The sequence below is a fragment of the Herpailurus yagouaroundi genome, unplaced genomic scaffold (assembly GCF_014898765.1).
Source record: "Herpailurus yagouaroundi ecotype Mexico unplaced genomic scaffold, PumYag 308, whole genome shotgun sequence".
Classification (NCBI taxonomy): domain Eukaryota; kingdom Metazoa; phylum Chordata; class Mammalia; order Carnivora; family Felidae; genus Herpailurus; species Herpailurus yagouaroundi.
Window position 1 is genome coordinate 6,272,369 of NW_024412525.1, and position 26,488 is coordinate 6,298,856.

General features: G+C 52.1%; 1 protein-coding gene across 1 annotated transcript in view; it reads right to left on the reverse strand.

The window, feature by feature from the left end:
• Positions 1-3,122: 3,122 nt before the first annotated feature.
• SLC26A9 (solute carrier family 26 member 9) overlaps positions 3,123-26,488 on the reverse strand; it is a 28,187-nt gene continuing 4,821 nt past the window's right edge. The window contains exons 2-21 of the mRNA XM_040462191.1: positions 23,716-23,858; positions 20,866-21,005; positions 20,634-20,744; positions 19,829-20,004; positions 18,172-18,336; positions 17,450-17,602; positions 17,046-17,128; positions 16,148-16,295; positions 15,740-15,853; positions 15,445-15,522; positions 14,824-14,919; positions 12,820-12,926; positions 12,069-12,138; positions 11,596-11,688; positions 11,351-11,464; positions 10,432-10,713; positions 9,292-9,346; positions 8,234-8,379; positions 6,698-6,769; positions 3,123-5,306 (exon numbers count right to left, since the gene is read on the reverse strand). Of these exons, the coding sequence (XP_040318125.1) occupies positions 5,259-5,306; positions 6,698-6,769; positions 8,234-8,379; positions 9,292-9,346; positions 10,432-10,713; positions 11,351-11,464; positions 11,596-11,688; positions 12,069-12,138; positions 12,820-12,926; positions 14,824-14,919; positions 15,445-15,522; positions 15,740-15,853; positions 16,148-16,295; positions 17,046-17,128; positions 17,450-17,602; positions 18,172-18,336; positions 19,829-20,004; positions 20,634-20,744; positions 20,866-21,005; positions 23,716-23,840 (2,376 nt within the window). The 5' untranslated portion in view covers positions 23,841-23,858 and the 3' untranslated portion in view covers positions 3,123-5,258. The remainder of the gene's footprint in view (positions 5,307-6,697; positions 6,770-8,233; positions 8,380-9,291; positions 9,347-10,431; positions 10,714-11,350; positions 11,465-11,595; positions 11,689-12,068; positions 12,139-12,819; positions 12,927-14,823; positions 14,920-15,444; positions 15,523-15,739; positions 15,854-16,147; positions 16,296-17,045; positions 17,129-17,449; positions 17,603-18,171; positions 18,337-19,828; positions 20,005-20,633; positions 20,745-20,865; positions 21,006-23,715; positions 23,859-26,488) is intronic.

The window sequence follows — 26,488 nt, forward strand, 5'->3', positions numbered from 1 at the left end:
CTGAGCCAAAATCAAGAGACGTATACTTAAATCAACTGAACCACCCAGACGCCCTGAGTTGAAATGAGTTTTTATAAGTGTGAACATTGGCAGAATATTTTTTATTTTTTATTTTTTCAAATTTACATCCAAATTAGTTAGCATATAGTGAAGCAATGATTTCAGAAGTAGATTCCTTAATGCCCCTTACCTGTTTAGCCCATCCCCCCTCCCACAACCCCTCCAGTGACCCTCATTTTGTTCTCCATATTTATGAGTCTCTTCTGTTTTGTCCCTCTCCCTGTTTTTATATGATTTTTGTTTCCCTTCCCTTATGTTCATCTGTTTTGTCTCTTAAAGACCTCATATGAGTGAAGTCATATGATATTTGTCTTTCTCTGACTAATTTCACTTAGCATAATATCCTCCAGGTCCATCCACGTAGTTGCAAACGGCAAGGTTTCATTCTTCTTGATTTCCAAGTAATATTCCATTGTATATAGAAAAAAATATTCCATTGTATATATATACCACATCTTATTTATCCATTCATCTGTCAATGGACATTTGGGCTCTTTCCATACTTTGGCTATTGTCGATAGTGCTGCTATAAACACGGGGATGCATGGGTCCCTTCGAAACAGCCCACCTGTATTGCTTGGATAAATACCTAGTAGTGCAATTGCTGGGTCGTAGGGCAGTTCTATTTTTAGCTTTTTGAGGAACCTCCACACTGTTTTCCAGAGTGACTGCACCAGCTTGCATTCCCAGAATTTTTTAGTGTTTTAAATCAGTAGTACTTTTTGTTCTCTTATATAATAAGTCTGTATTTCAAAGTCATAAACATGTCTTAATATGTTATCTTTTTAAAGGTTTAAACTTTTACCTTTTAGCGTAAAGTTCTTAATCTGTCTGGAATTGACTTTTTGTAAATAGTATAACGTCAGGGTCTAATTTTACTTTATTTTTCCAATTAGATAACCAATTTTCCCAGAACCAGTCATTAAATAGTCTATCCTTTCCTCAAAGATCTGTAGTGCTGACTCTGTCATTTACTATGAATGAATGGTCCTGTAATTGGGCTTCCTATTTTTTTTTTTTTTTGTATTGGTTGCTTGTTTATTTCTATGCTAATATGACTATCTTAATTACTATAGCTTTAAAATATGTCTCCATATCAGGTAGAACATGTTTCTCCCTTAGTCTGTTAATATAGTGAGTCACATTAATAAATTTTAAAAATGTAAACCAGTCTGACACTCCTGGGATAAATCCTACTCAGATAAATCCCTACTGGATTCTTGCAATTCTGTTTATGAATTGGATTGGGCTATAGTTTTTCTTTTTTATAATGTCCTTTTGTGGATTTGATATCAAGGGTATAGTAGCCTCAGATATCTAATTAGAGAATATAGTAGAGATTTCTAACCGCCCCCAACATCCATTCTCCTTTTTTTCTAACAAGAATCCTGAGTTTTAGCTCAGTGTATTGATATCCAGCTGAAAGACCACATTTCCCAGGCCCTTGCAGCTGGATTTCCCCATGTGACTGCGTCTGGAGAATGGAAGAGAAGCAGAAGTGTTGCATGTGATTCAAGGAATTGTTTTTATGGACACGCTGTTTATAAATCCCTCCCTCCCTGCTCAGATGTGATGACCCTGGTTCTAGCAACCATGTTGGGCCATGATGGTGAGTTCTATACCAAGGGAGGGCAGAGAGATGAGTTGGAAGTAGCCTTAGTCCCTGGGGAGCCTCGTGGAACCACTAGACAAGCTCTTGCCTGTCTACCTTTGGGGTTATTTGTACTGAGAGAGAGAGAGAGAGAGAGAGAGAGATGTGTATTTCTACTAAATTTAAACTATTAAAGGAGTGACCCTCCTCCAATCTTTTTTTTTTTGTTTGTTTTTTTGAGTCCACTTTGGTACATCATATTTTATTAGTGATTTATTCATTTCCCTAAGTTTTCGACGTTGTAGTAGTTAAGAATTTAAGCTCTGGAGCCCGATTGCTTGGGTTGAAATCTTAAGCTCCTTCATGTTCATGGAGTTGTGTTGAGTGGGAAACTTACTTAACCTTTCTGACTCTCAGTTTTCTCATCCATGAATGAGTATGTGCTTGGAGAATTAGTATGTACTTGGAGGAGTGCATAGCTTATAGTAACCACTCAAGCAATGTTAGCTATACCATTGTTACTATCTTTTCCCCTTTGCTTTCTTTGAATTGGTTTTCTTTTTCTAACTACCATGGTTGAACATCTGGTTCACTAATTTTCATCTTTTTTCTTTTCTTTTCTTTTTTAAAGGTTTTATTTTTAAGTAATCGCTGCACTCAAAGTGTGGCTCCAACCGACAGTCCGGTGATCAAGAATCATACGCTCCACCGACTGAGCCAGCCAGGTGCCCCATCTTTTTTCTTTTCTAGTGGAAACATTAAAGACTATACATTTTCTTCAAAGCACTATTCCCGGCAGGTTTGTTTTTTTTTTTAAAGATTTATTATTTTTAAGTAATCTCCATGCCCAACGTGGGGCTTGAACCCACAACTCGGAGATCAAGAGTTGCATGTTATACCGACCCAGCCAGCCGGGTGCTCCTTGCATAGTTTTGGTACGTAGCATTTCATTATTGTTTAAGTCTGAGTGTTTTTAATTTTCCATATTATCTCTTTTTTGACTCTGAGTTATTTAGAAGTATTTTTTAAAATTCTAAATGTGTATTTTTTGGTGCAAGTTATCTTTTGTAATTGATTTTTAACTTCAATGCATTGTGGTTAGAGACTGTGGAAGGATACTTATTCTTTGAAATTGCTGAAAAATGCTTTAAAGCCTAGACTATGATCAACTTTTGTAAGTACTTCATGTGTACTTAAGAAATATACATTTTAATTGTGTGCACCATTCAATACATGTCCATTAAATCAAGATTGTTTACTTTGCTGTTTAACTCTGTCATACCACGCTTTTTTTTTTTTTTAATCCATATGATTTATCAACAGTGAGAGAAATGTACTGAAATCTCCCATCGTGTTGGTGGATTTGTCTTAGCTCCTTGTTTCCCTCTAGGACAGTTCAAAGCAAGGTCAGCTTTCTCTGGAGGTGATTTGCTTTGCCTTGTTTGTAAAGCCATCCAAACACATGCATTTATTCACATTTCAAAACCACTTTATTACCAAAATGAACAAAAGGAGAATGCTGTTTAAATTAAATAAATTACACAAACATCTCGAGTCCCCGGTCTTCCCTGGGAACCCCATCATCACAAGTCAGTATCACTAAGAACATTCAAAAGTATTGAAATTCTGGATTATTTCATCACCTTGCCCTCCTTTTCTGCCTCACTCGTGTCCAGAGAGTGGTCTGTTTGAATTTGCTTGTGTTCTTTTCAAAGTATTCCAACGGTGAAGTTTTCTTCAATGTCTCCCTCTCCCCCATGTGTTTCCAATTTTACTTCCACCGTCTAGACACTTGGTTCAAAGGACCCCTCTACTTGGGGTGTCTCGAGGCTCTGTGACCTTCCCCCACCTCCTGGGCCCCAGTTGGACTTTGAAGGAGGTGGAGTAGGGGAGGGTGAGTTGTCATTGGCTAAAATTCTTGTCCTCCTGGAATTTGGCACTTCGGGTGCTGGGCACGGTGAATCCCAGATAACATTGTCTTCCGCCTTCCAAATTTTGAGTTCCATTGGCAGCCAGATGGCATAATGAAATCACAGAGAAGCAGTGCTTGAAGGCCAAGAATCTGTTGGCTCTTTGCCAGCACCTTCTCCTTTAACTCTAAAAAGACTCGCTAGCTGACGGGCTCACTCAACACACAGACACACAACACAGGTCAGGCTGAAGTTAAGAATTGGGAAGTTTTTTTCAGGCTGGGCCAGCCCAACCTGTTGGGCAGGGTCATTGAGTTGAAGGAGCTTGAGAGAAGCAGTGGGGAGAAGGCCGAAAGGTTTTCTGTGCACTTCCATGGAAATTTCCCCAGACACTTGACACGTGCAATCTATTTATTTTCAAGTCAACAGTCAGGTTCCTCTATGACCTCCTCACATACATGGAAAATGTACCCCTCTTCTCATCTGCCCTAGAAGAGGATGACCTCCGGTCCTGAGTTTATTAAGGGACCCCGCGGAGGAAGACCCAATCTGGATCAGCCCTTTGCCACATTCTGCACCCAGTGGGGTGATGTGGCTGGCCCTTGGGGAGCTTCCTCCCTTGCCTGGCTGAAGGCTTCAGGCCCCAAGCTGAGAAGGGAGAGTTAAAATTTTTGGCTCTTTGCCAAGTGAAAAAAGCACAAGGCAAACTTCCTAAGCAGGGGGAGGCATTTCTGAAGTCAGGGGGACCGTCGGGGCTCAGGTCCCACCAGTTGGCCCTGGGTTGGCACTAGCACCCCTCCCCCTCCAGTCTCTGTACAAAGAAGGATTCCAAAAAGTACTTATACAGAACAACTGGTACCTGTTACTATGTTGCCAGAGGATTCTGGTAGCTACCCACCCTGTCCTTTGTAGATTCCGACCCAGCCTCAAGTGGAAGGGAACCCGCCCTGAAGGCACGGGAAGTGATCATGTTTCAGAGGCTGGGGCAGCTACATTGGTGGGCTATCCCTGGAGAGGTAGCTCTGGTGGCCCTGAGGGGGCCAACCCCCAGCCTCGAGTCTGAAGTGCTGAATAGCAGTGGAGCTCCCAGCAGCCTTGAGATGAGGAAGAAGGGGACGCAGTGATGAAGATGGAGATTCCGGGCTGTAGGGAGCACGTGGTCCCAGGAGTGCAGAACCTCCAGGGACAGAGCTGGGGCAGCTGGAGGGGACAAGCCTCAGAGTCCTAAGCAAGTTCAGCTCCGTGTCTCGTGGCAGCTCGACACCATCTGACACCAAGCTGTGCAGACCCGAGGGCTTTTGCACCCTAGGTCAGCAGGGTCGTACTTTCCCTTCTGTTCTTGGCTCACTCTTAGAAGTCGGCAGTCGGGGTGGGGGGGTTCCCCATCAGTTGCCTTGGGCAGGGCATGGGTGGGTGCGGTAAGGTGAGCAGGAGACTTTCTCCTTCCGGCCAGGGCCCTGAGAGTCAGCAGGAGGGTGAAGAGGTGGCTCTCCTTCCTGTTGAGATTGGCTGACTCCAGAGATGCCAGGAGGGGGGCAGGGGAGGGAGAGAGGAGGAGGAGGGGGAGGGGAGGGAGGAGCTCAGGTCCTGGTGGACGTATTCTCCTCTACCGGTCACTCTTTGTGACCCCAGGCTCTTCCTTCTTGGAGTCCCAGATGCCACGCACTCTGGAGGCAGTGTGGGGGCTGGCTGGGCCCTCACAGGGCAGTCAGGGTCTCTGCATGAAACATACTCCCGAACATTTCCTGCGGGACCACGGAAGGACAGGGGAGGGGAAGGGAGAGCATTAGACCTGTTGAGTTCACAATGGCTGCAACCACGAGGTGACCCTGTGAGCCCCTGGCCAGAGAGAGCTTCATGAGTAAGTGTGTGTGAGTGTGAGTGTGTGTGTGTGTGAACAGGGGAGGGGCGGGGGAAGCCCAAGAGGTGAACTGGTACAGAGGTGACAAGAGAGGATGCTTGGAATCTACTTTTTTTTTTTTTAAGGTTTATTCATTTTTCAGAGACATACAAAGCATGAATGGGGGAGGGGTAGAGAGAGAAGGAGACACAGAATCGGAAGCAGGCTCCAGGCTCTGAGCCATCAGCACAGAGCCCGATGCGGGGCACGAACTCACGGACTGTGAGATCATGACCTGAGCCAAAGTCGGATGCTTAACCGACTGAGCCGCCAGGCGCCCCACTTGGAATCTACTTTGAATCACCTCTGGCGTGCTCTGTCACCTCCACGTGTCACAGTCCTTTTTGGCTTCGCTTTCATTGTTAAGTGAAATGATGGTGGGGATGAGACCGTTCTAAAGTCCTTTCTTGCTCTGATAAGCTATTTGGGGGCTTATCCCAGGCTTTTGGAATGTGCTGGAAATTCCACAGGGGCACAGAGATCAGTCTGTCTCTATTTCCTAATGTCTCCCCATGCCATCAGTGCTCCCAGAGACATGTCCCGGGGACGTGGAACTCAAGCCCAAAAGGGGTACGAAGAGGTACAAAGTGAGATGTGATTTCTAGTAGGCCCAAAGCCAGACTTCTCTCAACTACACATCTGGGTTTCTTTTAATTCAGGGCGTTGGCCTACTTTGTCAGGATGACAGGGCCCTGGGGCGGCAGTAACAGTTCACATGTGCACAGCCCTCAGTGCTTAAGGGCAGTAATACTTGTACCCCTTGAATTCATCTGGCCCCACCCCAATCTAAGTTTCCTAAGGTCTTTGTTTGGTTCACTGCTGTCTGCCCACCCTGGAACTGTGTCAGGCCCACGGTCATTACATATCTGCTGATTAATGAAGGACACACGAATCCCCCGCCAATCCTGTGAGGTCGAGGGGGCAGGTACCACCTATATGCCCCCTACTTTGCAATAATAGAAAACTGGGACCCCGTGTGTTATGTGGCCTGTCCAAGATCGTGTGTGTTATGGATGTTCGTTCTCGAGACTTTCCTCCAGTGCCTCTCCCTCCCCCAGTGATGCTTTTCAGGGAGTGGGAAGCATTAGGATCTGCTGTGATAAGAGAGGTGAGAGAAATGTTGCCTTCAAGGGGGCTGCTCTGGCTTGGAGGTGAGAGAGCCCAGTGAACCCCTTGGGTTCGTGAGGGTCTCCTTCCCAGTCCCGGCCTCCCGGTTGCCTGTGCCCCTCAGCTCACCTGCTCTAAGTCCCAGTAGCTGGGGCTGTCCTCTTCTGAATCATATAAGGACAGCTCAGGGTCCACGGAAGCCTGGAAGGGGGGAGACGAGAGGAGAATGAGCCCCATGACCGAGTGACACAGCGCGGTGCAAATGGCAGCCTCCGGGTAGGCGCCGTGTTTTCTGCCACATGAGTCGCCCTGTTGCTTCTTCCCTCCCCTCCCCCATCTGCCTCACAAAATGTAGCACGGGGTGGCCTTCCCCCTTTCAGCAGAGGCATGTGTCAGGGTCTGCCCTCCCTGTGGGCATCTTAGAGGCAGGGGAGGTTGGCCTAGCTTACGAGGAAGATTGGCTAGCTGCCTGACATTCTCTGGAAATGTTTCCTCATCTGTAAAAGTAGGATAATTAAACTCACTTTGTGGGCTTTCTACATCACCTTGCTGTTGAAAAGGGGTGTGTGTGTGTGTGTGTGTGTGTGTGTAATTTATATATATGAATATATTTTGTAATATGCAAATATAAATATTTTCTGTATCTAAAAATTATTTTAAGTGTATAACCGTAATAACTGGACGTTATTTGTGCAATAACAAATGGCGAGGATTCTTCCAGAATCTCGCTCTTTTTGCTCTGTGCACAAGGCTTGTGAAACCAGAAAGCCTGTTCCCACACAGTTGTTCTCCCTAAGCATGGAGGGCGGACACCAGGGCCCTTGTGTTTTCCTGGGCGGGCAGTCTTACAGCACTTAGAACAGATGGCTTCACCTTCATCGGTCTCTTAGAGCAGAGGGCAAATGGTCGCTCGAGGACCAGTAAAACCTTTCTTATGACCCCCTGAGGGTGGGAGGAGGTTTCATATATAAAGAAGGCTGGGGCACACAGTCTTGGGAGGCCAAGGACAGGGGCTGAACCGAAAGAGGCTCTGGGAGCGGGGGTGGGGGCGGCTGGAGACGCCAAGGCAGGCCCCCCCCCCTCCATGGGGTGGAGCTTTTCTGCTTCCACAGCTTTCAGGAGTCCTAAACAGTGTTATTTGTGGCTCATTTGCATACCACTTAGTGAGCTAGTAAATTAAATGTCAAGAAACTGAGACAAAACTTGGATCCAGTCTCTTTATCCATCACCAGTCTGAAATCTCTAAGCTCTGCTAAATTAAAACGGGCAGGCTTACTCCCTTCCCTTGCCCAAAGCCTCTTCTAGAAAGACTGAAGGAGGAGGGCGGGTGAACAGTGCCAGCAGACTGGGCATAACCTAATATGCCTAGGGTATTTGGAAATTAATATTAATAAAAGGGTTTACAGTATACAAAGTGCTTTCAAGTGACAGAATAGGCCTACTTATCAGTTAATGCTAAAACAGAAGCAAAAGAAAAGCCCTGTGAGGTAGCTAATGTTAATTTAGGGTGCTTGTTCTACAGAAAAGGAACTCTGAAATGGCAGTTTCAGAAAAGTCAGATGACAGACTCGGTGTTGGAACTCAAACCTTCTCCTGTGTTCTTTCTAACGCCCCTAGTCCCGCCATTTCAGTGCCCTGGGGCCTAGGATTCCCAAGGGACCTTACCCCTTGGAAGTCACGTCCTGGGGCCACTTCTCTGGCAGTTGCCTGGGCGAAGAGGACAGCATCATGTATACTGGGAAAGACGTGATTGCGCTCTAGACACCCATCTTCAAAGACACCTCCATGGCTGATGTCGTTGTACACCTGGGCTGGAAGGAGGAAAAGGCCTTCAGAAAGATAACAGCCTTGTGGTTTGGAGCTGGGGATGAAGGAAGGATGGTGAGGCGCGGGGGAGGGAAGGAGAGAGAGGACTGTGGGTTGTGTTCTTTGCGTCATCCAAAGGCCTGGCCAAGGCATGGGTCTTGCAATCTCAGTGCTGGACAGCAGAGGGCAACATGAGCTTGAGGATGCTGAACCTTCCAACCCAGGGCAGAAGGAAGCAGTTTGATTCAGGGAGTCGGTACTTTGTGGCAATTGAGAGGGAGAGGCTAAAGTGCCGTGGCGGAGGCTGCTGCCACTTCTCTGCCCGGATGGTTCATTCTTCCTCTTGTTTCTCTGGACCTATCCTGGAACCTCCAGTGTGTGGCAGAGCCCTTACTTTTGCCAAATCCTAGAGATGACTTCCTGAGGAGTGTCCAGTGAGGGTGGTGGGGATTGCCCACTGACTCTAACTGCCATTGCACATTCTCTTTCTGAGCAGGTTCAACAGGGCTCGGGACCTGCTCAGGCCAATTCTGAAGTTGGGGAGGCCTCCGGAAGGGTTCTGACTTTCTGCAGGAGGAAAGGCGCATGGATCCCTTCACATTGTGCTGTGTGTCTGTGTGTGCTTGCCGTGTGTCCACATCCCTGCACTCTGCCTATGCGCTAACGATGTGAAAACCCACTGCCCTGTGGACATGTTGTTGGGGCCGTGTATATGCACCTTTTGGAGATGGTGTGTATGTAAAACCGTGCGTGTCTGTGTGTTCCCCAGATAGCTACGGCACGTGCCTGCTTTATGCTTTGGGAGAATGTTTGGGTGCTCTCATTTTCAGTCCCCCATTCAGCATTCCACCGACCTGTTCCCCCCCTCCCCACCCACCCCCATCTTTTTGGTCCCCAAAATGTCCTCCTCCTCTTACCGTGGATGTTCACCAAGAAGACCTTCACGCCGATCTTCCCGTAGGTGGAGCTCAGCTAGAAGTGGCGGGGGAAGGGTATTGGGACCGGGAGATAAAAGGAAAGGAATGTTCTGAGTGGGTCTCAAAAGTGATTCACAAAACGCACTTCAGAGGGGAAGCCAAACAAATAAGCAACCCCAAGAGCCCTGGCAGCCAAAGATAAAAATAGCGGCAAGGCACTTCTCCCTGGAGTGTTGGCTGTCGGCTTTTCTGGAAAGCAGGACAGAAATGGGGCTTTGCCAACGAGGCGGGCACTTAAAGCCACCGCGGCCTCTTCTTATGGGGTCAGGTCTTCTCTCTCAGCAGCTTAGATGCCCAGATTCTGCCTCTTTCCCGACTTTGTGGCTTCAGGCAGAATCTGCAGGGGAGGACGGAGGCCCGCCGGGCTCCAGGCCCAGGCTAGGGAAGCAGGCTGAGCCCACGGCTGGGGGGTGCGGCCTTCTGGGCACCTGGCCGATGCTCTCTGGATGGTACTCAGCCTCTGAACTCTCTGGACCCCTCGGTTTCCCGGGACTGCCTCTGTCTGAGCCAACTCTGAGGTTTGCTGACTCCCTGCCATCGGAGGTGCTGCTGAAAGGTTATCAGATGGATGGATATCTTTATTCAAGGTGTCCCATGAACTGCCAATTTGGCATGAGAATGTGGGGCACTGATACTATTTCTCCTTCTCTTCTCAGTGGACTGGAATTGGCTGATGCTGGAGCGTCTGGGTGAGCGTGGGAAGGAGCGGCAGACCACGAACCGGGGCCAATCTGGACTCTACTCAAAAGACCTAGGGGTGGGTTCCTGGTGGCCTGAGAGGGAACCTGAGATGACCTCTGCTAGAGAGGGGTGCCGAGGCAGGGTGGGACAGCAGACATCCCTCTCATATCCCTTTCCAGCCACTTGTCGTCTTGGGCTATCTGGGCCTGCTTTGCGGAGAACAGCCTGTCCTGGTCGTGTCTGGGGGAAAAGCGGTCCTCACGAGCCATTTGCCTCCTTGGTGAACTTCGTCTTTCAGCTTGTCCAAATGAGGGCCCCGAGGAAAGGGAGTGTGGGAGAGCAGGGGTGAGGGTGTTGGGGTGGAGGGCGGGCCGGCACGCCCTCTGCCTGGGCCCTCACCTTGCCCAGGGCTTTGATGCCCATCAAGTCCACAAAGCTGACCCCACTCATGTCAAGGATGATGGTGTGGAAGGTGACAAAGGGTGGGACGCTGGCCAGCATGTCACTGGGCTCACTGGGGGTCTCGGCGGAGGCCGATGGCTCACAAGGGGCAGCTGGGGAGCTGTCGGGGCTGAAGGTGATGTAGGACACGCTGGCACCATTAGCAGAAGTCTGGTTGTTGTTGGGGTCGGTTGGGGTGGTGTTCTCAAAGTCCTGCTGGAGCTCCTGTAGGGAGACAGTCTGGGGGGCGGGGATGGGGGTGGGGATGGGGCAGGGATCAGCAAACTGAATCAGACTTGGCTGTAGTTGAGGCAGGGGCAAGGAGCGTGCGTGTGGAGGTGAATGACTGAATTCGGTGGTGGTGACTAGAAGCCCCCGGAGCCCCACAGGGGAGGCATCTCCCAGTGCCCTGTCCTTAGGCAGGGCCTGCGCGCTTAGTCTCCCACGGACCAGACGAAACTGGAGAACCCGTCCAAGAGAGGCACTGAAGCCTCGGTCCACTCTGCTCTGGGAGAAAGTGCTTCTGGAAACAATTGTGCTCCTTTTTACATTCGTCTGTGCCTGCCTGCTTCTCTCCACAACTTCCATACCCCCGTCAAAACGTCTGGACACCCCATGAAATTCACTGCTGCCCCCCATTTGGGGTTGTTCAGAAGTCTATGGGCCATATCATATCTTAGCCAGAAAATGGGGAGGGGCCGTGGGAGTTCAGTAGTTACCCCCAGGAGCTGGCATCCCCTCACCCAAGGAGAAGAAGGTTCTGTGGCCACCAGGCAATGGCTACAGAGACGTTATGTCTTTGCCTCAAAGGGTGCTGGGAGGTGGGGCACCAAGGGGCAAGATCAGAGTGGGCAGGCTGTTCCTAGCTTCAGTTCACCTTGGTTTTCATAAACAGAGACTTCCTCTGCTGTGTGGGCATCATTCTCCCCTTCTCCTGCTTCCGGAGGTATTTTTGCTTGGCCAGCAGTACTTTCTGGGGGTCCACACCTGTCTGTAGGGAGAGAGCCAATAGCAGTTTGGACGTCCACCCTCTTTGGAGTGGCCTGCCCCCCAGTCCCCTTTCTCCCATCTTCTGGTTACTCACTGTTCAACCCTTCTGGTCGCCAGAGTTCTGAACCCTACCTTGGCAATGACCTTTTGCCTGAAGATCTCTGAATTGGCAAAGTAGAGAGGGGAGCAGTAAGTGACAATCTTAACCCCCTCAATTTCCTGGACCTGTAAACAGGGAGACTGAGCTCAGGTGGCAGAAATGCTGTTATTGGCTTTTTTTTTTTACCTTTTTTAAAAAATATATTTATTTTGAGAGAGAGAGAGAGCGCGTGAGCAGGGGACGGGCAGAGAGAGAGAGAGAAAGAGAGAGAAAGAGAGAGAGAGAGAGAGAGAGAGAGAGAGAGAGAGAGACAATCCTAAGCAGGCTCTACGCTCAGGACAGAGCCCAACGTGGAACTTGATCTCATGAGTGGGAGATCATGACCTGAGCCAAAATTGACAGTCAGATGCTTAACTGATTGAGCCACCCAGGCACCCCTTAACCTTCTTTTATTTGGGGTGGGGGGTACAGCAAAAGAGGGAGGTCATAAGTTTGGATTACTCACCCTATTGTAGGTTTTGGGATTCACATAAATGTCAGTGTCCATGACCTGAGCCAAAGCATAGCCATTTCGACTAGATGAGAAAGGAGAAGAAAAACTTAAGAACGTGCAAAAAACAAAAACACATAAGAGCGTGCTAATAGCAAATCAGCCTGGAAGGACGCTGGGGTGGGAGCTGGAGCAAAAGCGGGGTGGGGTGGGGGCCCTTCCTCATCCCTACTGTCTGTTGTGTTGGTCTTTCCGCACCAGAGACACATGCCTGTTGGCCTATGGCTGGGCTGTATCTAGAGGGATGACAGGCCAGCCCTTGACATAGCTCCCAGCGTGGGGCTCAGCATGGAGAAAAGGTGTGGTACACAAGTGACAAGCTTAGGTGGCCCTGAAGTCACTGCCTCCTGGTTCTGAGTTCTCAGGAAGAGAAGACAGGGCTTCTCTAACATAGAGCATCTTCTTCCTACCCTGGCCTCTTCCCCTGGTGCCCCTGGCCTGTACTCCCTAACCTTTCTATGGGAAGGACACGGCATCTGTCCTCTGGCCTGGTGTTCCCCTGGAGAGGGTCCCATTTGGTCTGGAGACCGGCATTGCCTTTGGACGGGCTCGGGGTCTTACCTTCCTGTTCTTCTCCTACTTCGTATGGCCCCCAGCCCTCCAAGCCCATGAGGGCTTCCTTCTGGGGCTTTCAGGATATGGCAGTCAGACAGCCCAGCCCGGGCCTGGGGCCCCACTGCTGTGTCGTGTGGGGGCTGTTACTTACAACTGAGTCTGGAAGACCACAACCAGGGCGGAGAAGGCGACACCCACGGCCACACCGTAGGGAAGACTCAGAAAGAACGAGGAGAGGAAGCTCACCGTCCAGACGCACTGTGAGGAGAGAGATGTCAGAGCAGGCCTGGAGAGAAGGCTGCCTCTTTGGGGAGTCTTCCTGGAACAGCCAAGGCCGTTCCCTGTTCCACGACCTCAGACCGGCCCTCCCCTTGCCATGGCACCTTTGCACCGTCTTATGTCTTGGTGCTCTGGTTACACCTGCACATTTTGCCTGGATTGAGTGTGCCTAGCGATCGTGCTTGGTTTTTGATAGACAACCCCAGCCCACGCAGGGAGGCGGCATGGCGCACGCTGAGAGCATGAGGGTAACACACGCCTGGTTTGAAAGTTTCATTCTCTCGCTTCCCAGTGATGTGAGCCAAGTTGCCTGATCCACAAGAGGGCAATAATATTACCTGTTTCGTGAAGGGATTGAAAAGCTAAGGCAGCTAAAGGTCCCAGCCCAGCGATGGGCACCTAGTGGTCACTCAACAAACATGAGCTGCCTCTCTCCACCCAACGGGAGGCTGTGTGTTTCCAACACACGCTCAGTGATCTTCCTGGCCCGACGGTCTGGGGTCTGTCTGGCTGTGTGGGTGGGGGGCAGGATTGAATGCAGTTTTGATAGTTGACCCCTTGATGGTCCTTTACAGTCCTCCCAATTCCTCTAAAGAAAACGAACCTGCCCACACTCCCCCAGAGAACTGTGAAGATAAGGTGTGAGCCCAAGGCACAATGTAAATACCAGAGCCTATATTTGGTGGGGGGGATTGCTGGGATGGGGTAAGAGCAGATCCTTGGGGTGGGAACTGGAACATCGTATACTCCCCTATCCTCGTCACTCAGTCGGGGACTCAGATGGGCCACTCACTTCTCTGGCTTTAAGGATTTTCTTTGTGTCCCGTGCAGGTAAGCCTCCTTCCCCAGGAGACAGAGCCACCCAGAGGTTTGCAGTCTAAGATTTGGGTTCCAATCCTGACTCTACCCCTTACTACCTCTGTGGCCTTTGGCAAGTTACTTAACCTCTCTGAGCCTTGGTTTCATCATCTTTTTAGAAAAGTTTTATTTATTTACGTAATATCGACACCTAGCATGGGGCTTGAACCCATGACCCCGAGACTCAGAGTCGGCATGCTCTTCTGACTGAGCCAGCCAGACACCCCTTTGTTTCATCATCTTGCAAGGAGGTTAGTAAATCCTCTTATGGTGGAGCTTAAATGGGGTTTTTGTCAGTGTCGTCAATATATGGTAACCTTATTACTATTGTCTGATGCTAGGTGCACGGGGCCGGTGACTAATCATAACAACAGGTCATGTTTGCTGAGTGTTTTACAGTTACATGGTACTTACCCATGTGATCTCATGTAATCCTGAGAACCAGTGTATGATGAAGTCATGACTGTCACCCCCATTAGAGGTGAGGAAGTAGAACTCCAGAGAAGTCTGGTAACTTGCTCAAGATCCTGGTCTGCTGGCTTTCTGTTCTAGTTTTTTGTTGTTGGTGGTGGTTTTTAAAGCTATTTCTTTTTGCTTTTTTTGGAACTACGAGTCGTAAAAATAATCATAGCTAATTTTTTTTTTTTTATTGAACCCAGAATACGATTTAGGTAGCATGCCCCTTACTTGTATTATCTCCTTTCTTTCTCATAAACAACCCTGGGGCGGGGGGTGGGGTAGAGTATAAGATACCCATTTCCCAGATGAGAAAGTCAAGACTCAGAGAAGTTAAGGGACTTCTAAGGACTCGCTAGTCTAGGGCCCACACAGAACCAGTGAACAGGTGCGTTAGGACGTGAACATAGGATGTGTCACTCCAACACTTGGGCTCTTAACAGCTGGCTAGGCTAATTAGGGAGCAGAACGGAGGGGTCACCGACAGAAGAGCTGACGCGGCTGTGGGGTTGGAGGAAGGGGCAGGGCACGAAGGGGTACCCAGCGGCCACCCAATACCTACGCAGTCCAGCTTGTTCTTCTTCCACAGGTAATAGGGGTCAGCGAGTTGCTTGAGGGAGTTCTTGAGGTTGACAGCTATCAGTGCTCCTAGCACAGACTGGGGAAACAGAACATTGTTCTTTGTCACCTGACCCTGGAGCCTGGCAGGACAGAGCTGCAGTTCCAGAACATCTCTGCCTGCAGAGCCCCCCGGATCTCTGCACTCAGTCTCGGGGCTGGAGAGTGCAGTGTAGGTGCTAGGCCATGGGGCCCTTCCTGGCCCGTCTCTGCCCCTCCCTTCCTCCCTCATCTCCAAACCATCCATGCCCAGGGCCTTCCTAGTCAGGCACTCATAAGCACTTGTAAACACTAACTGGGGAATCGATCCTGAGGTCAGAAGGCTGGAGATTACCACCAGCCCTGCGCTCGTGAGCTGCGTCACCACAGATCACTGAGACTTTCTCAGCCTCAGTTTCCCTCACTTGTAAAACGAAGATAGTAAAAACCACGGTGTCTACAGGTTGTGACGAGGACAAAGTGTGACAGTGTCGGCACTTTATAGACTGTAAAGGGTTATGCAGCTCTTAGGGATTGTCCTTACTGGAGTCTCCTGCTGACCTCTGCTGTCCTGCTGCGCTCTTACCTTGGGGAGAGGGTATAGATAGGACCCCAGGACCAGCATGGTGATCATCACTACCAGGGACACACACAGGCTTGCCACCTATTCGGAGAAAGAGTTGGGAACAGGGTGTAAGCGTGGAATTCTCGCTCTTGATTGATTTCCAATAGCTCTCTTTCAAAGGTGGAGTGGAGACCGGTGAGGGGAGAGGAAGGTTGGGGAAGCAGCTGGCCTGGCTTTGCATGTGCCTTGGCTTCTCTGGGGCAACTGTTTTGCTGCCCTCTCCCCTCTTTCCCCACTCCCCTGGTACAGTGCTCACCTGGGATTTTCCTCCAGCTCCATCCACCGCCAGAGTGACAGAGAGGGCACAGCAAATGACATGGATTTTAAAGAAGGAGCCAAAGAAGTTGCTGCAGCCCAAGGCGATCATCTCCTGTGGGGGACAGGGGGAGGATTGGAAACAGGGGCAGCGGGGGGTGAGCAGCAGGTGTTGTCCAAACCTAGTCGTCCGTACAAGCTGGATCCTGGACCTAGGACTTGAGAATGATCCTGCTGCTAGAAAGCCCTACACTCCTAGCCCAGCGGAAGCTGGCCTCCTGCGGCCAGAGCTCCTCCTCCTCACTGGTCAGCACCTTGCTCCCATCAGGTCGAGGAGCCCCAACATATCTCTGGCCAGGCCTCTGTGGGACCCAGCGCCTCCTGCTTGGCCCTGCCCGCATGGACCTACCTGGTTAGAATCCACGTCATAGCCGTGCTTGCTGGCCAGGGTCCGGCCCACGGCCAGGTTGATGACGTAGCCCACGATGGCCAGTGAGAAGGCCGTGCCCATCATGTCCTTCCACTGTGAAACCACAGGTGACACGGGAGTGGGGAACCTGCCAAGGAGCCAGAAAGGAGGCAGGGACCAAGGGTGTGAGGGGAGGCATGGCGAGTCCTTCCTCAACCCACGGGGACCAGCGGGGCCCCAGTGTGTGCCAAGGTCCACATGAATTACCCCTTGTTGTCTGAGCCCTCAGTACAACACTGTGATGGCGGCAGCCATAACTCCCATTGACAAAGCAGCAACTTGGCTTGTCCAAGGTCACAGAGCCAGTAAGTGGTGGGGCCTCGTTTGCTCACGCCCAGTTTCTGGACTCTATGCTCACTAGTCCACAGACCCACAGCCGGCGCCCTCCCCTGCCCTCTTCCCACCCTCCTCCTCCAACCTTACAGCACAAGCCCCACCCTTTCCCACCACCGGGCCCAGCGTGGTGCCAGGCACGGAGTGGATGCTCACTGTTGATCCTAATAGCTTCTCTTCCCCATGAAAAGAACCAACACGGCAGAGCGAGGCAAGGAGCCGGAAAAGGGCTGATCAGAGAGTCTTTGTTCTGGCAGTGTCCACTGAGTGAGACTTTTGGGGGTGTGTGTGTGGCAGCTAAGACTCACTGTTTGTAACACGGCTGGCATTGGCTGGTTGTACGGCTGTCTTCCGTAATAAGTGATAGAAATAATTCACATTTGGTGGGTGTCACAGAGTCGACAAGGCTCCTTCATGAGAGATTGTCTCATCCTGGCCTCTGAGCCCAGGCCTCCACAGGCAGGTGCTGGTAGGGGGGGCAGGCTTCCTGGCCACCCAGACTCACCCTTGTTGGATCTGTCCCACGATCTGCATGTGATACTTTTTGGGCATCTTACAGCCCCCGGAGATAGCTGTTGCCACCACCACCTGCAAAGCCCAAAATGGAGAATGGGGACTGGCAGAACAGGGGTCTCTCTCAAGCCTCCCTTTTCTCTGGGGACTCCAACTCCCACTCCCCTGCCTCCTCAAAGGGGAGCAACCCAAGGAGCAGGAAAAGCGGGAGCCATAGATGGGGGGATGGAATGGATTCACCCAACTTCCTGTTCTGCTGGCCGCTGGCGGAGGAGGCGGGGAGGGTGGGGAAGGGTTCCCGTGACTTTGGCTGGGGCTGGATTCCTTTTCTCATGGCCTCTCTAGCCTGGCCCCCCGCCCCCCCCCCCCCCCCCCAGCCCTGTGCAGGGTCCTTACCACAATCATCTCTGTAGGGATGGGGAAGCGGATCTTGTGCATGTAGCGAGCATTGAGCTCCTTCACCAGCACCAGGAAGACGCCACTGATGAGGGCGAAGATGAGCGAGGCGATGTTGGTGTGGGGGAGGTTTTTGCAAATGTCAATGAAGGTCTGGGGGAGAGAGCATCATGCTCATGGGCTCCCACTTCCTCTTCCCCTACTATCCCCACCCTTGGAGGTCTAACCCGGCAGAAGGATGTCATCAATGTGAATGGGGGCACACCAAAGCAGAATCCAGACCTCGGTCATGAATAGTATCCCCTCTTCCACCTCCCTCTCCCAAAAGGCATGCTGGGATCTCATGCCAGGATGGGAATGGTGATTCTCTTTCTCTAGAAAGAATTCAAGCTCAAGGAGGAAGGATGGAGCTTAGACACAAGGAGGGACCTCCCAGGCAGGGAGGGGTTGAGGCACTGTGTCAGGGAACTGATGGAGAGTAAGCATCTCCTTTTCCGCAGGAATTCACCATAGAGAACCTCAGTGAGCCCGCAGGGTCCTGTGTTTGACCTTCCCTCCCAAAGTGGGAACCCCCTGCGAATCCTCTCTGAACAATGGGCTAGCCAGACCCTTGCTTGAGGACGTCTTGTAAGGAGGAGCTCATGACCTCTTAAAACAGTAAACCCTGCTTCTGTGTCTGCCTGAGCCCCTCCCCATTCGCAGGGATGTGTGCCTAGACTCACAAAGACAATGGCCCCCGGGCCCGTGTAGGACGGGATGGTCAGTCCAAAGATGTACTTGAGCACCGAGATCAGAATCTGCAGGCCGGCTGCCGTCATGAAGCCCCGGACGAAGGACTCGGAGAGGTAGATGGCCACAAAGCCGAACTGCACGAAGCCCAGGCCCATCTGAGGAGAGAGAGGTGGGGGTGGGGGTGGGGAAGACCAAGAACGGCCCGCAGCTCCCCCGCGTGCCTGACCCAAACCCAGGCTGCAGTTCTGTGCAGCCGCCCTGAGCAAGTGAGCCCTTTGTGACCTTGTCTGGCCCTTTACGGTGCCAGCAGACCTCTAGTCTGGTTTGGGGCACAGGCCTCTTTGTCACATCATCTCTCTGGCTTTAGTTTTCTCATCGGCAAAATAACCCTGGTCCTCCCCCCGTGCTTCGTCTCCACCCGGTTGCCTAACCCAGATCTTAGGAGTCATCCTCCCTCACCCCCATGTCAGGGCTCTCACCAAGCCTTTTAATGCTCCCGGCAAAAGGTTCCTTAAGTCAACCCCATCTCGGTGGCCCTCCCCGTGGCCGCCTCCCTGGCCTAGGCGTTCGGCGGCCTTGCCCGGGCTTCTGCATAGTCTCCTAACTTTGACTGTAATCTACCTCCCCACCTCTCTTTTCCGTGGCCTGAATGATCTTTATAAACTGCCAGTCAGACCCAAGGCCAGTGCAGGGGGTACAGACTTCAGACTTCATTGTCTAGCCTCTGCCTACCTTTCTGGCCCCTTCTCGGGCCCATCCCCCAAAGGCCTCCTGCTGTCCAGCCTCACCAAAACGTCTTGCCTTGTCATTCCCTGGTCAGTTCACACTCAAGCCTCAATGCTCTGGGGTGCATCCTTCTGCCCAGACTGTCCTCCCGTGCCTCATTCATTTGGTTACTGGCCAAGCTCTATTCATCTTTTAATATTCAGGTCAAATGTCATCTCCTCTCTGAGGTGAGGCCTTCCCTGACTCTCTCCTTGGTGCTCCCACCGCTATGGGAACATAGCTCTATTATGCTGCTTATCTCCCTGCCTAAAAGTTTATCTGTTGACGTGGTTACTTCCTCTGCTGGGCTGTGCGCTCCTGGAGAACTGGGCCTCTTCTTTACTTGGCTTTCCCCCCAAGGCCTAGGCCAGTTTCTGGCACAGCGACACAACCAAAAACGTTAACAGAAAGAATGAATGGATGGATGAATGAAAGGTGTCCTCGGAGGTTGCTTCCTGCTCTTGTGTTCCATCACGGCAGCGTTTCCCCTCGTAAAACCTAGCAGATTCCTTTGCAATTTGTGCAATTTATGTTGTGCGAGTGATGCTGTGGCTTGGGGCAGAAGAGGCTGGAGGAGGGATAAGGGATGTTAGAGAAACAGGAGGGCTGTGCTGGAGAGGAGAGAGAGCCCGTGAGCCTTCCAGACAGTCTGACTCGGGACAGTTTTGCTGGGAGCAGAGACTGGTCTCATAGACCTGCTGGAGGCAGGTGAGGAGATACACCGATTCCTCAAGGCCTATTGTGGCCCTGGGAATGGGGGAGAGGGAGGAGGAAGGGCCCTGAATCAGCTTTAATGTCAAACTGGGGCTTTGAGGCAGGGGCGGGACAGAAAGATGCCCTCCTGAGGCCGCGCCCTTGACAAGGCCGCGGCCGTCCCCTCACCTGGATGATGGCAGTCAGGCAGGCCAGGGTTGCTGACACGTGCAGCCTCTCAGCCTCCATGGCTGCCGTGTCCACGTAGCTCTTGTTGGTGGCGTTGTTGAAGACCCAGAATTTTGACTCTGGGGCCAGCTGCAGACAGATGTTACCCACCAGGATGCTGATAACGGCAAAGGTACCTGTGGTGCCCACCCAGCCGGCAGGAGTCAGAGGTTTGCACCACACCCAGGGACAACAGAAAGGGGCCCAGGAGGGAGTGCTTCCCGACCCCCGAGGAGATGGACCCCCACATCTCCAAGGCGCCTCTCCAGCAAGAAAACCAACACTCACATGTCACCACGAGCTACGCTTTTCAAGATGCTTTCACCTCGACTGTTAAAATTGTTTCATTGGACACGTGAGGAAATGAGCTTGGAAATACAAGCGGTACCTGACCCAGAAACAGGCCCTTTTTCTCGATGTCACTTAGCACCAGAGAGCTCCAAATATCCCTGCAGGGACCAGCCTGAGAGTAATCCCTCCCATCTCCTCGGCACTTTATGCACATGGTATACCTTGTTCCACCAAGTCTTCCTCATGTGCCAGGGAGGGAGACAGAACAGGTAGTGGTAACCAAGCTCATGGAAGCTAAGGGGTTTCTTCAAGGTCACAGCGGACCTGGGACTGACGCTCACAGTGACGGTCCCTTCAGGACCGCCCAGCACCAGCTCTAGGAGAATGCAGATGGAAACCACCCAAAGCCCCTTTGCCACATCCCCTGTCCTTGTGGTCCAGGTCACCTGGCCTGCTGAGAGGGGAGAAGCCTTACCTGGCACCATCTGGTGTATACCCCCCAGGAAGAAGTAGGTGAGGAGGGGGAAGAAGGAGGAGTAGAGGCCGTTGACTGCAGGAAGGTTGGCCAGCAGAGCAAATGCCATGCCTGCAGAGAACAGGAGATTGAAGGCTCGGGGGCACAGTTGGGCTATGGGGGTCACAGGGGACGGGGAGAGGAAGGGGGGAGAGCAGCAGGCCAAGCCAACCTGGGGGACAGACCCCCTCACCTTGCGGGACCTGGATGGATCCACCGCTGAGTCCGCCCAGCAGGTCGGGGACAATGTAGTCTTTGATCTTGTACTTGGGGAGCCAGGAGAGCACGGGGAGCAGCCCAAACACTGTGGCTTTGATCTTGGCCGTGGAACATCTGGAGGGGAAGAGGGCAGGCTTCCAGTCGGCACTGCATGGTTTGGATACTCTGAGTTGGGGAGGGATATTATATATTCTGTTCCTGGTCATCCGTCATTCATTCATTCATTCATTCATTCACTCGTTCAGAATTCATTCACTCATTCAGCCCCCACACCATGCAGTAGGCCGGGGACACTGAGAAAAAAAGGCAGGGGCTTTCTTTGGAGAGCCATTCACACACTCTCGGTTTTAGCTGGGTGTCTGGAAACAGCTGCTCATTTGGGACCTCCAGAAGACTCGGCGTAAAGGCCTGGATTTTGAGGTCACTTAGCCTTCCGAGCTGCCGAGCCCAGCCCCCCATCTCAGATGACCTTTCTCCGGTCTGACCAAACGCAGGCCTGGCACCCTTGTGCGGGCTCCTACAGCTTCGTACGCACACTGGGTTATAACTGCTTGCTTTTCATCTGTCGTTCTCACTGGAGAATAAACCCCACCATGACCAAAAGTCTATCTCTCTGGTTCATCTCTTGTACCTTGCACATTGCATTGGGCTGCTTAGTAAATATTTGCTGAATGAATGAATGCGCGAATTAGTGAAAGGACTGGGTGGTGTTGAAACTTGGCCTGAGTGGGGGCTGTTGCCATCTTTCTTAGCACTTCCCCCAAAGAAGGCTCCATTGTCCCTGCAGGGTGTGCCTCTGCTGACCGACCGTCCTTCATGTGTCATGACTCCAGTGCCGGAGTTCCTCCCACTGTTAATTCGCTGGGGGCGGAAGGAATGGGGGAGCTGTTTGTTGGCCAACGCAGGGTGGGGAAAGTTGATTCCTTCCCTGTTTGTTGAACACCTTGAGGTCTTTTCATAGAAACTCAGGAGCGGTAGGAACAAGGGCCTAAAAAACTCAGGGGTGACAGCTCATGGATTGATGACTGGAAGGGAGTGGGAGGCATTTGCTTTTCTTCTCCCAGTCGAGGGAACTCAAATACTCAAGGCACATTTGGTGACTCACTAGCCTGCTCTGATTAGGCCTCCTTTCCCGCCCGGCACCAATCCCTGCTCTTTGCTATTATTCAACAATAATTTCCCCAACACTTGGTTCCCTGGATGTCACCCAAGACTAAAAGCAACGCAGACAATGCTTTGTACCCTGTGGAGTCTGGACAGATTTTCTGTCCCAACCAATACTCTGTGGAAGGGCATCACCCTCGACATCTGAGTCCCCGGTCTCCTCTGGGGCGGGTGGGTGTGCCTCTTCCATCCTTGGTCAATAGCTCCAAGCATCTCTACAGCTTTGTCATAAGGGAGCACCAGCGCTGCAGGAACTCTCTCAGGCTTGTTTGTGGCAAGGAAAACTGGACTCACATATAGAGAGCTGAGTAGGGGAAGACCAACAACCCCCTTGAGGGCGGTATCCGTCCAGCCTTATTTGCAGGCCTGTCGTACGCTGGGCAAGGCAATCTGAGGCCTGATAGAATAGCTGGAACAGATGCCTATACAGAGGCTTCGGAGGCCAAGAGGGAAGTGGACAGAGGGATTAGCTTTCTAGCCATTCATTCATTCATTAAATAAATATTTATTGGAGCACCTTCTGTGTCAGGCACTGCTTAAGGCTCAATGCCAGCCTCGTGGAAATTGTTAGTTCCCTACATCACTTTATAGTTTTAATCTATAGTCTTTTAGGACAACAGCAGATACCCTCGTCCCTCCAGCACAGCAACAAACCAGACTGAAACTGTTTGGTAACTAAGGTCGACAGAGCCCAGCTGTCCCGGGAGCCCAGCTGTCGGTAGGGTGTCTGGACACTGAAAACCCAAGGCTTTGGCTGTGACCCAGCGGGAATGGAGCCTCCCGGGAGAAGTAGGGTTGGACCAGGGCTTTTGGTGAAGACTCAAGTGGGTGATTCCCCTGGTCCGAACCTGTTCCACCTGCACCTCCACTTCAGCATTGCCAGTGACCTCAATCCAGGTATCTGAATCAGCTGTTTCCCCAGGGGAGTGAGGAAGAGCAAGTTAGCCCACAGCCAGGACTGAGCAAGGTCTGCCAGAAGTGTAGGGAGGGGGAAGGTGAAGCTCATAGCCGCAGGTTCCTGGAGTATGGGCATAGATCACCTCCCGAAGCCCCCTCCTCGGAGGTGAGGTTTTACTCCCCACTAGCGCAGTCTCACAGATCTGAGAGTGAAGAGAGCCCGGGGGTCTGGCAGGACCACATCCTGGTAGGTATCCTTTAGGAGGGCCCAGGAATTCAGGGGCTGCCTTTGGGCATTTTCTGGATCAGGAAAAGGAAGGAACATCTAGGAGGGAAAGAGGACAAAGGGCATGGAGTGGTGGTGGCTTCAGATTTTTCGTGATCAGGAGGGAAGAGGACTTTAAGCAAGGCTCTGATGCTCCCTCTGCCCCATGTGGTAGCAGGCCCATCTAGAGCTCCCTTAAGAAACGAAGAGAGACTTGAGTGGACTGAGAAGATGGCAAGACTTCATGCACGGGTTGGAGATGCCCTACAACTCTTCTGAGACTGTGGATGGTCCTTGCGGCTACTCCCCATCCTCCACAGGGTGGGTGTCAGTACAGGAGGGGTTGTAGGATCTTAAAGTCAGGGTTCTGAACCTCCCCTCCCCGAGACTTCCCCAAGCCCTGTCTTAGGGATGCTGGTACAGGAGCCATGCTCTGGTGCAGAAAGGATTTTGGTGGGGAGCAGAAGAAAGAGGTGTCTGGGCTCTGGGCCACGTTACCTGAAGGCATTGCGAAGTTTCTCTCCCAGTGGGTATGTCCGGTCCTTCTTCTCAAACTCATCATCAAAGAGGGTGAGAGAGTACGCGGCTCTGTCTACCACGTAGCGGGGCCTGGGCTGGCTCATGTCTGGGGCATTTACAAGCTTTGGGAGAGGCAGAGGAGGGGAAGATGAGGGGGCATCTCTCTCCAGTGCCAGCTCTGGCTTTCTCTCTCTAGTTCTGGCCACAGCAGGGTTTTATTCTGGTCTCTTCCCCGCCCCCATCCAGCAAGGTGCCTCCCTTCCCTCTTTCAGGTCTTTCCACCAGACTCGCTTCTTCTGGTGGCCTTCCTTCCCAGGTACTGATGATGCACACACTTGCCCTGGCTGTTTTGCTTGGCGCCCAGCACGTGGCTGGCACGCCACACCTGTGACATCACCGTCACCCCCGCCGAGCACCGGGCAAAAAGGAGGCGGGAGGGCAAGGGCAGGAGTCACAACTGGATGTCAGCACATTGGTCCCATCCCCCGCCCCAACCCCCGCTGCTGGTGCCCCCACAAGCCCCTCTCCCTCCCCGGACCTCAGTTTTCCTGGCAGAAAGGCTCCTACTGTTCAGCCAGTCAGCTTGGAAGAAATAGAGAAAACAGCCTGCCCGGAGGCAGGGGGATGACTGAGGTGACCCCAGGAGGGCCCTTCTGGAAAGAGACAACTAGGACTTTACCAACAGGTTTTCCCAGGGGGATAATGGTGTGTCTGGGGAAATCAGGATGGTCTGTACCGGCTGGCTCTCCCACGGCTTCCTGTGCCTGACCTTTCCCCCACCCTGCGTACTGGTGTTTCTCTCCTCCTTGCTTTTTGCGCAACCTGGCTGATGTTCCAGGAGCTGCGCGGGGCAGAGCTGAGTGCCAGGGCCCCTGAGGCCCAGAGGAGCTCCCCGTGGGAGCCGTTCCCCCTCCCTCCTACAAGTACCGGTCCCTCTTCCTGTACCCTGCCCTTGGGAGCTGGGAGAACTCCCTAGGAGAACCTCTGAGGAAGAGGAAAGAAGAAAGAGGTGGGGCACGTTTGGAGGAAGGAGGTGGGCAGTGTGGGGTGGCTGTGGCCAGTTTGGCAAAAGATCTGAGCTGGAGTTGAAAGTGAGAAACCACACAGGGGGCTAGGGATGTCCTTCGGCTTCCCGCGGGAGAGCCTGGCTGCCTAGGGGTTATCGGAGGCGAGCGGGTTGGTTGATGCCTTTTGCGGGAGAGAACGTGGCAGAAAGATGGAAAGTACATTCACGAAGGGTCCAGAAACCCGGGTTTTAGTCCAGCCTTCAATGGTGGGGTGGAGCAGACCTCACCTCTCTGAGCCTCAGATTCCTGGCCAGTAAAATGGGAGAAACACATCCATCTCACAGGGTGGGTATGACCAGGAGGTGAGATATGGGCAAGAAAGGGGTATGTGAAAATGTACCCGAAATGAGGCAAATGGGAGTCGTTACTATCAATGAGATGGTACCCAAGGTGATGCAGGTTGGGCTGGGGAATTCAATTCATTTGGTCGCAGGACCCCGCGGTCCATCAGAACCTACGAGCGAGGGCTGGACGCCCCGCCAAATCACTGGGGTGATATCCGGCGGGGAGGGAGTTGGGGAAGGAATCCCCTCGCGGTGCCTGTGCCCAGCCCCTTGCCTGGACACACTCAACAAACGCTTGTGGAATGAATCACCACACGGTGTTTTGGAGGAGACACGGGCAGAAATGAGTAAAAGCGATGGCGTGTGAGACATCTCAGTGAGAGAAGTGAGAGGCCGAGCGGCATAAGGAAAACAGCACGTGCTTTAGAGCCAGAATGGCCTGGGTTCAAAGACTCAGTTTCTTCATCGGTAAATGGGGAAAGTAAAGGTTCTGGGTGGTTGCCATGAGGATGTGGAATGAGACTGTGTGCACGAAGGGGCGGCCTTCCCAGGCACCTGGTAAGCGGTAATGGTGATGATTATTAAGGTAGGAGGCTGCTGCCTTCCTCTTAGGAGAGACTGTTCAGAGGCCTTCAGTCCTTCACCCTCCAGTGAGGCAGGTGCCCCTGCTTCTCCTTCTCCTCCCTGCCCCCCCCCCCCGCCCCCCGTTTCCGAGGGTTGCACGGGTCTGGCTTTCGAGGTGGCTTCCCGGGTGGGCCCTTTGGGAGCAATGAGTAGGGAGCATGATTGTCTAGAGGAACCCAGAGGTCCAACTTGGCTTTAGAGAAAGACTTGCGGTTCGGAGGAAGGAGTCTGTCCCTGGCCACCGAACAGACTGCCCGCGAAGGAATAGCCGAAATGTTCAAGGAGAACCAAACCCAGAAGAGGGAGCCCCTGGGAAGAGGGGGTGATGGGAGATCTCGCTTCGTGCCCCTGGCAGGTGGCAGGTGGCCCTCGAAGCCCTTTCCCAGGCTGCTTTTTCAAAGGCTCTCAGTTCTAGTAGTGTGTCTGTGGGCACGAGGTCCACGTCTGATCCCACGGAACCCTGCTAACCCAGCGCCCCCTCACTTCCTCATTTTCCCAGTGGGGATCTTCCTCCCTGCCACCCCGGCCACCCCCACATATGCCCTTTCTTTACCCCCTGCCAGCCTCCACATTCAGCTGTTCATCAAGCCCCATTGCTCTTTTCTTCCAGTGTCCCTCCTGTCCCCCACCCCCTCAGTTCTTGTCTCACACCTGGACTATTACATTAGCCTTCTGACGGATTTTTCCCAACTCCAGCCTATACCCGCTAATCAGAAACCCTCAGCCTCCTCATTTCCAGGAGGATCAAGCCCAAACTCCTTATTTGGGTGTGTTTGT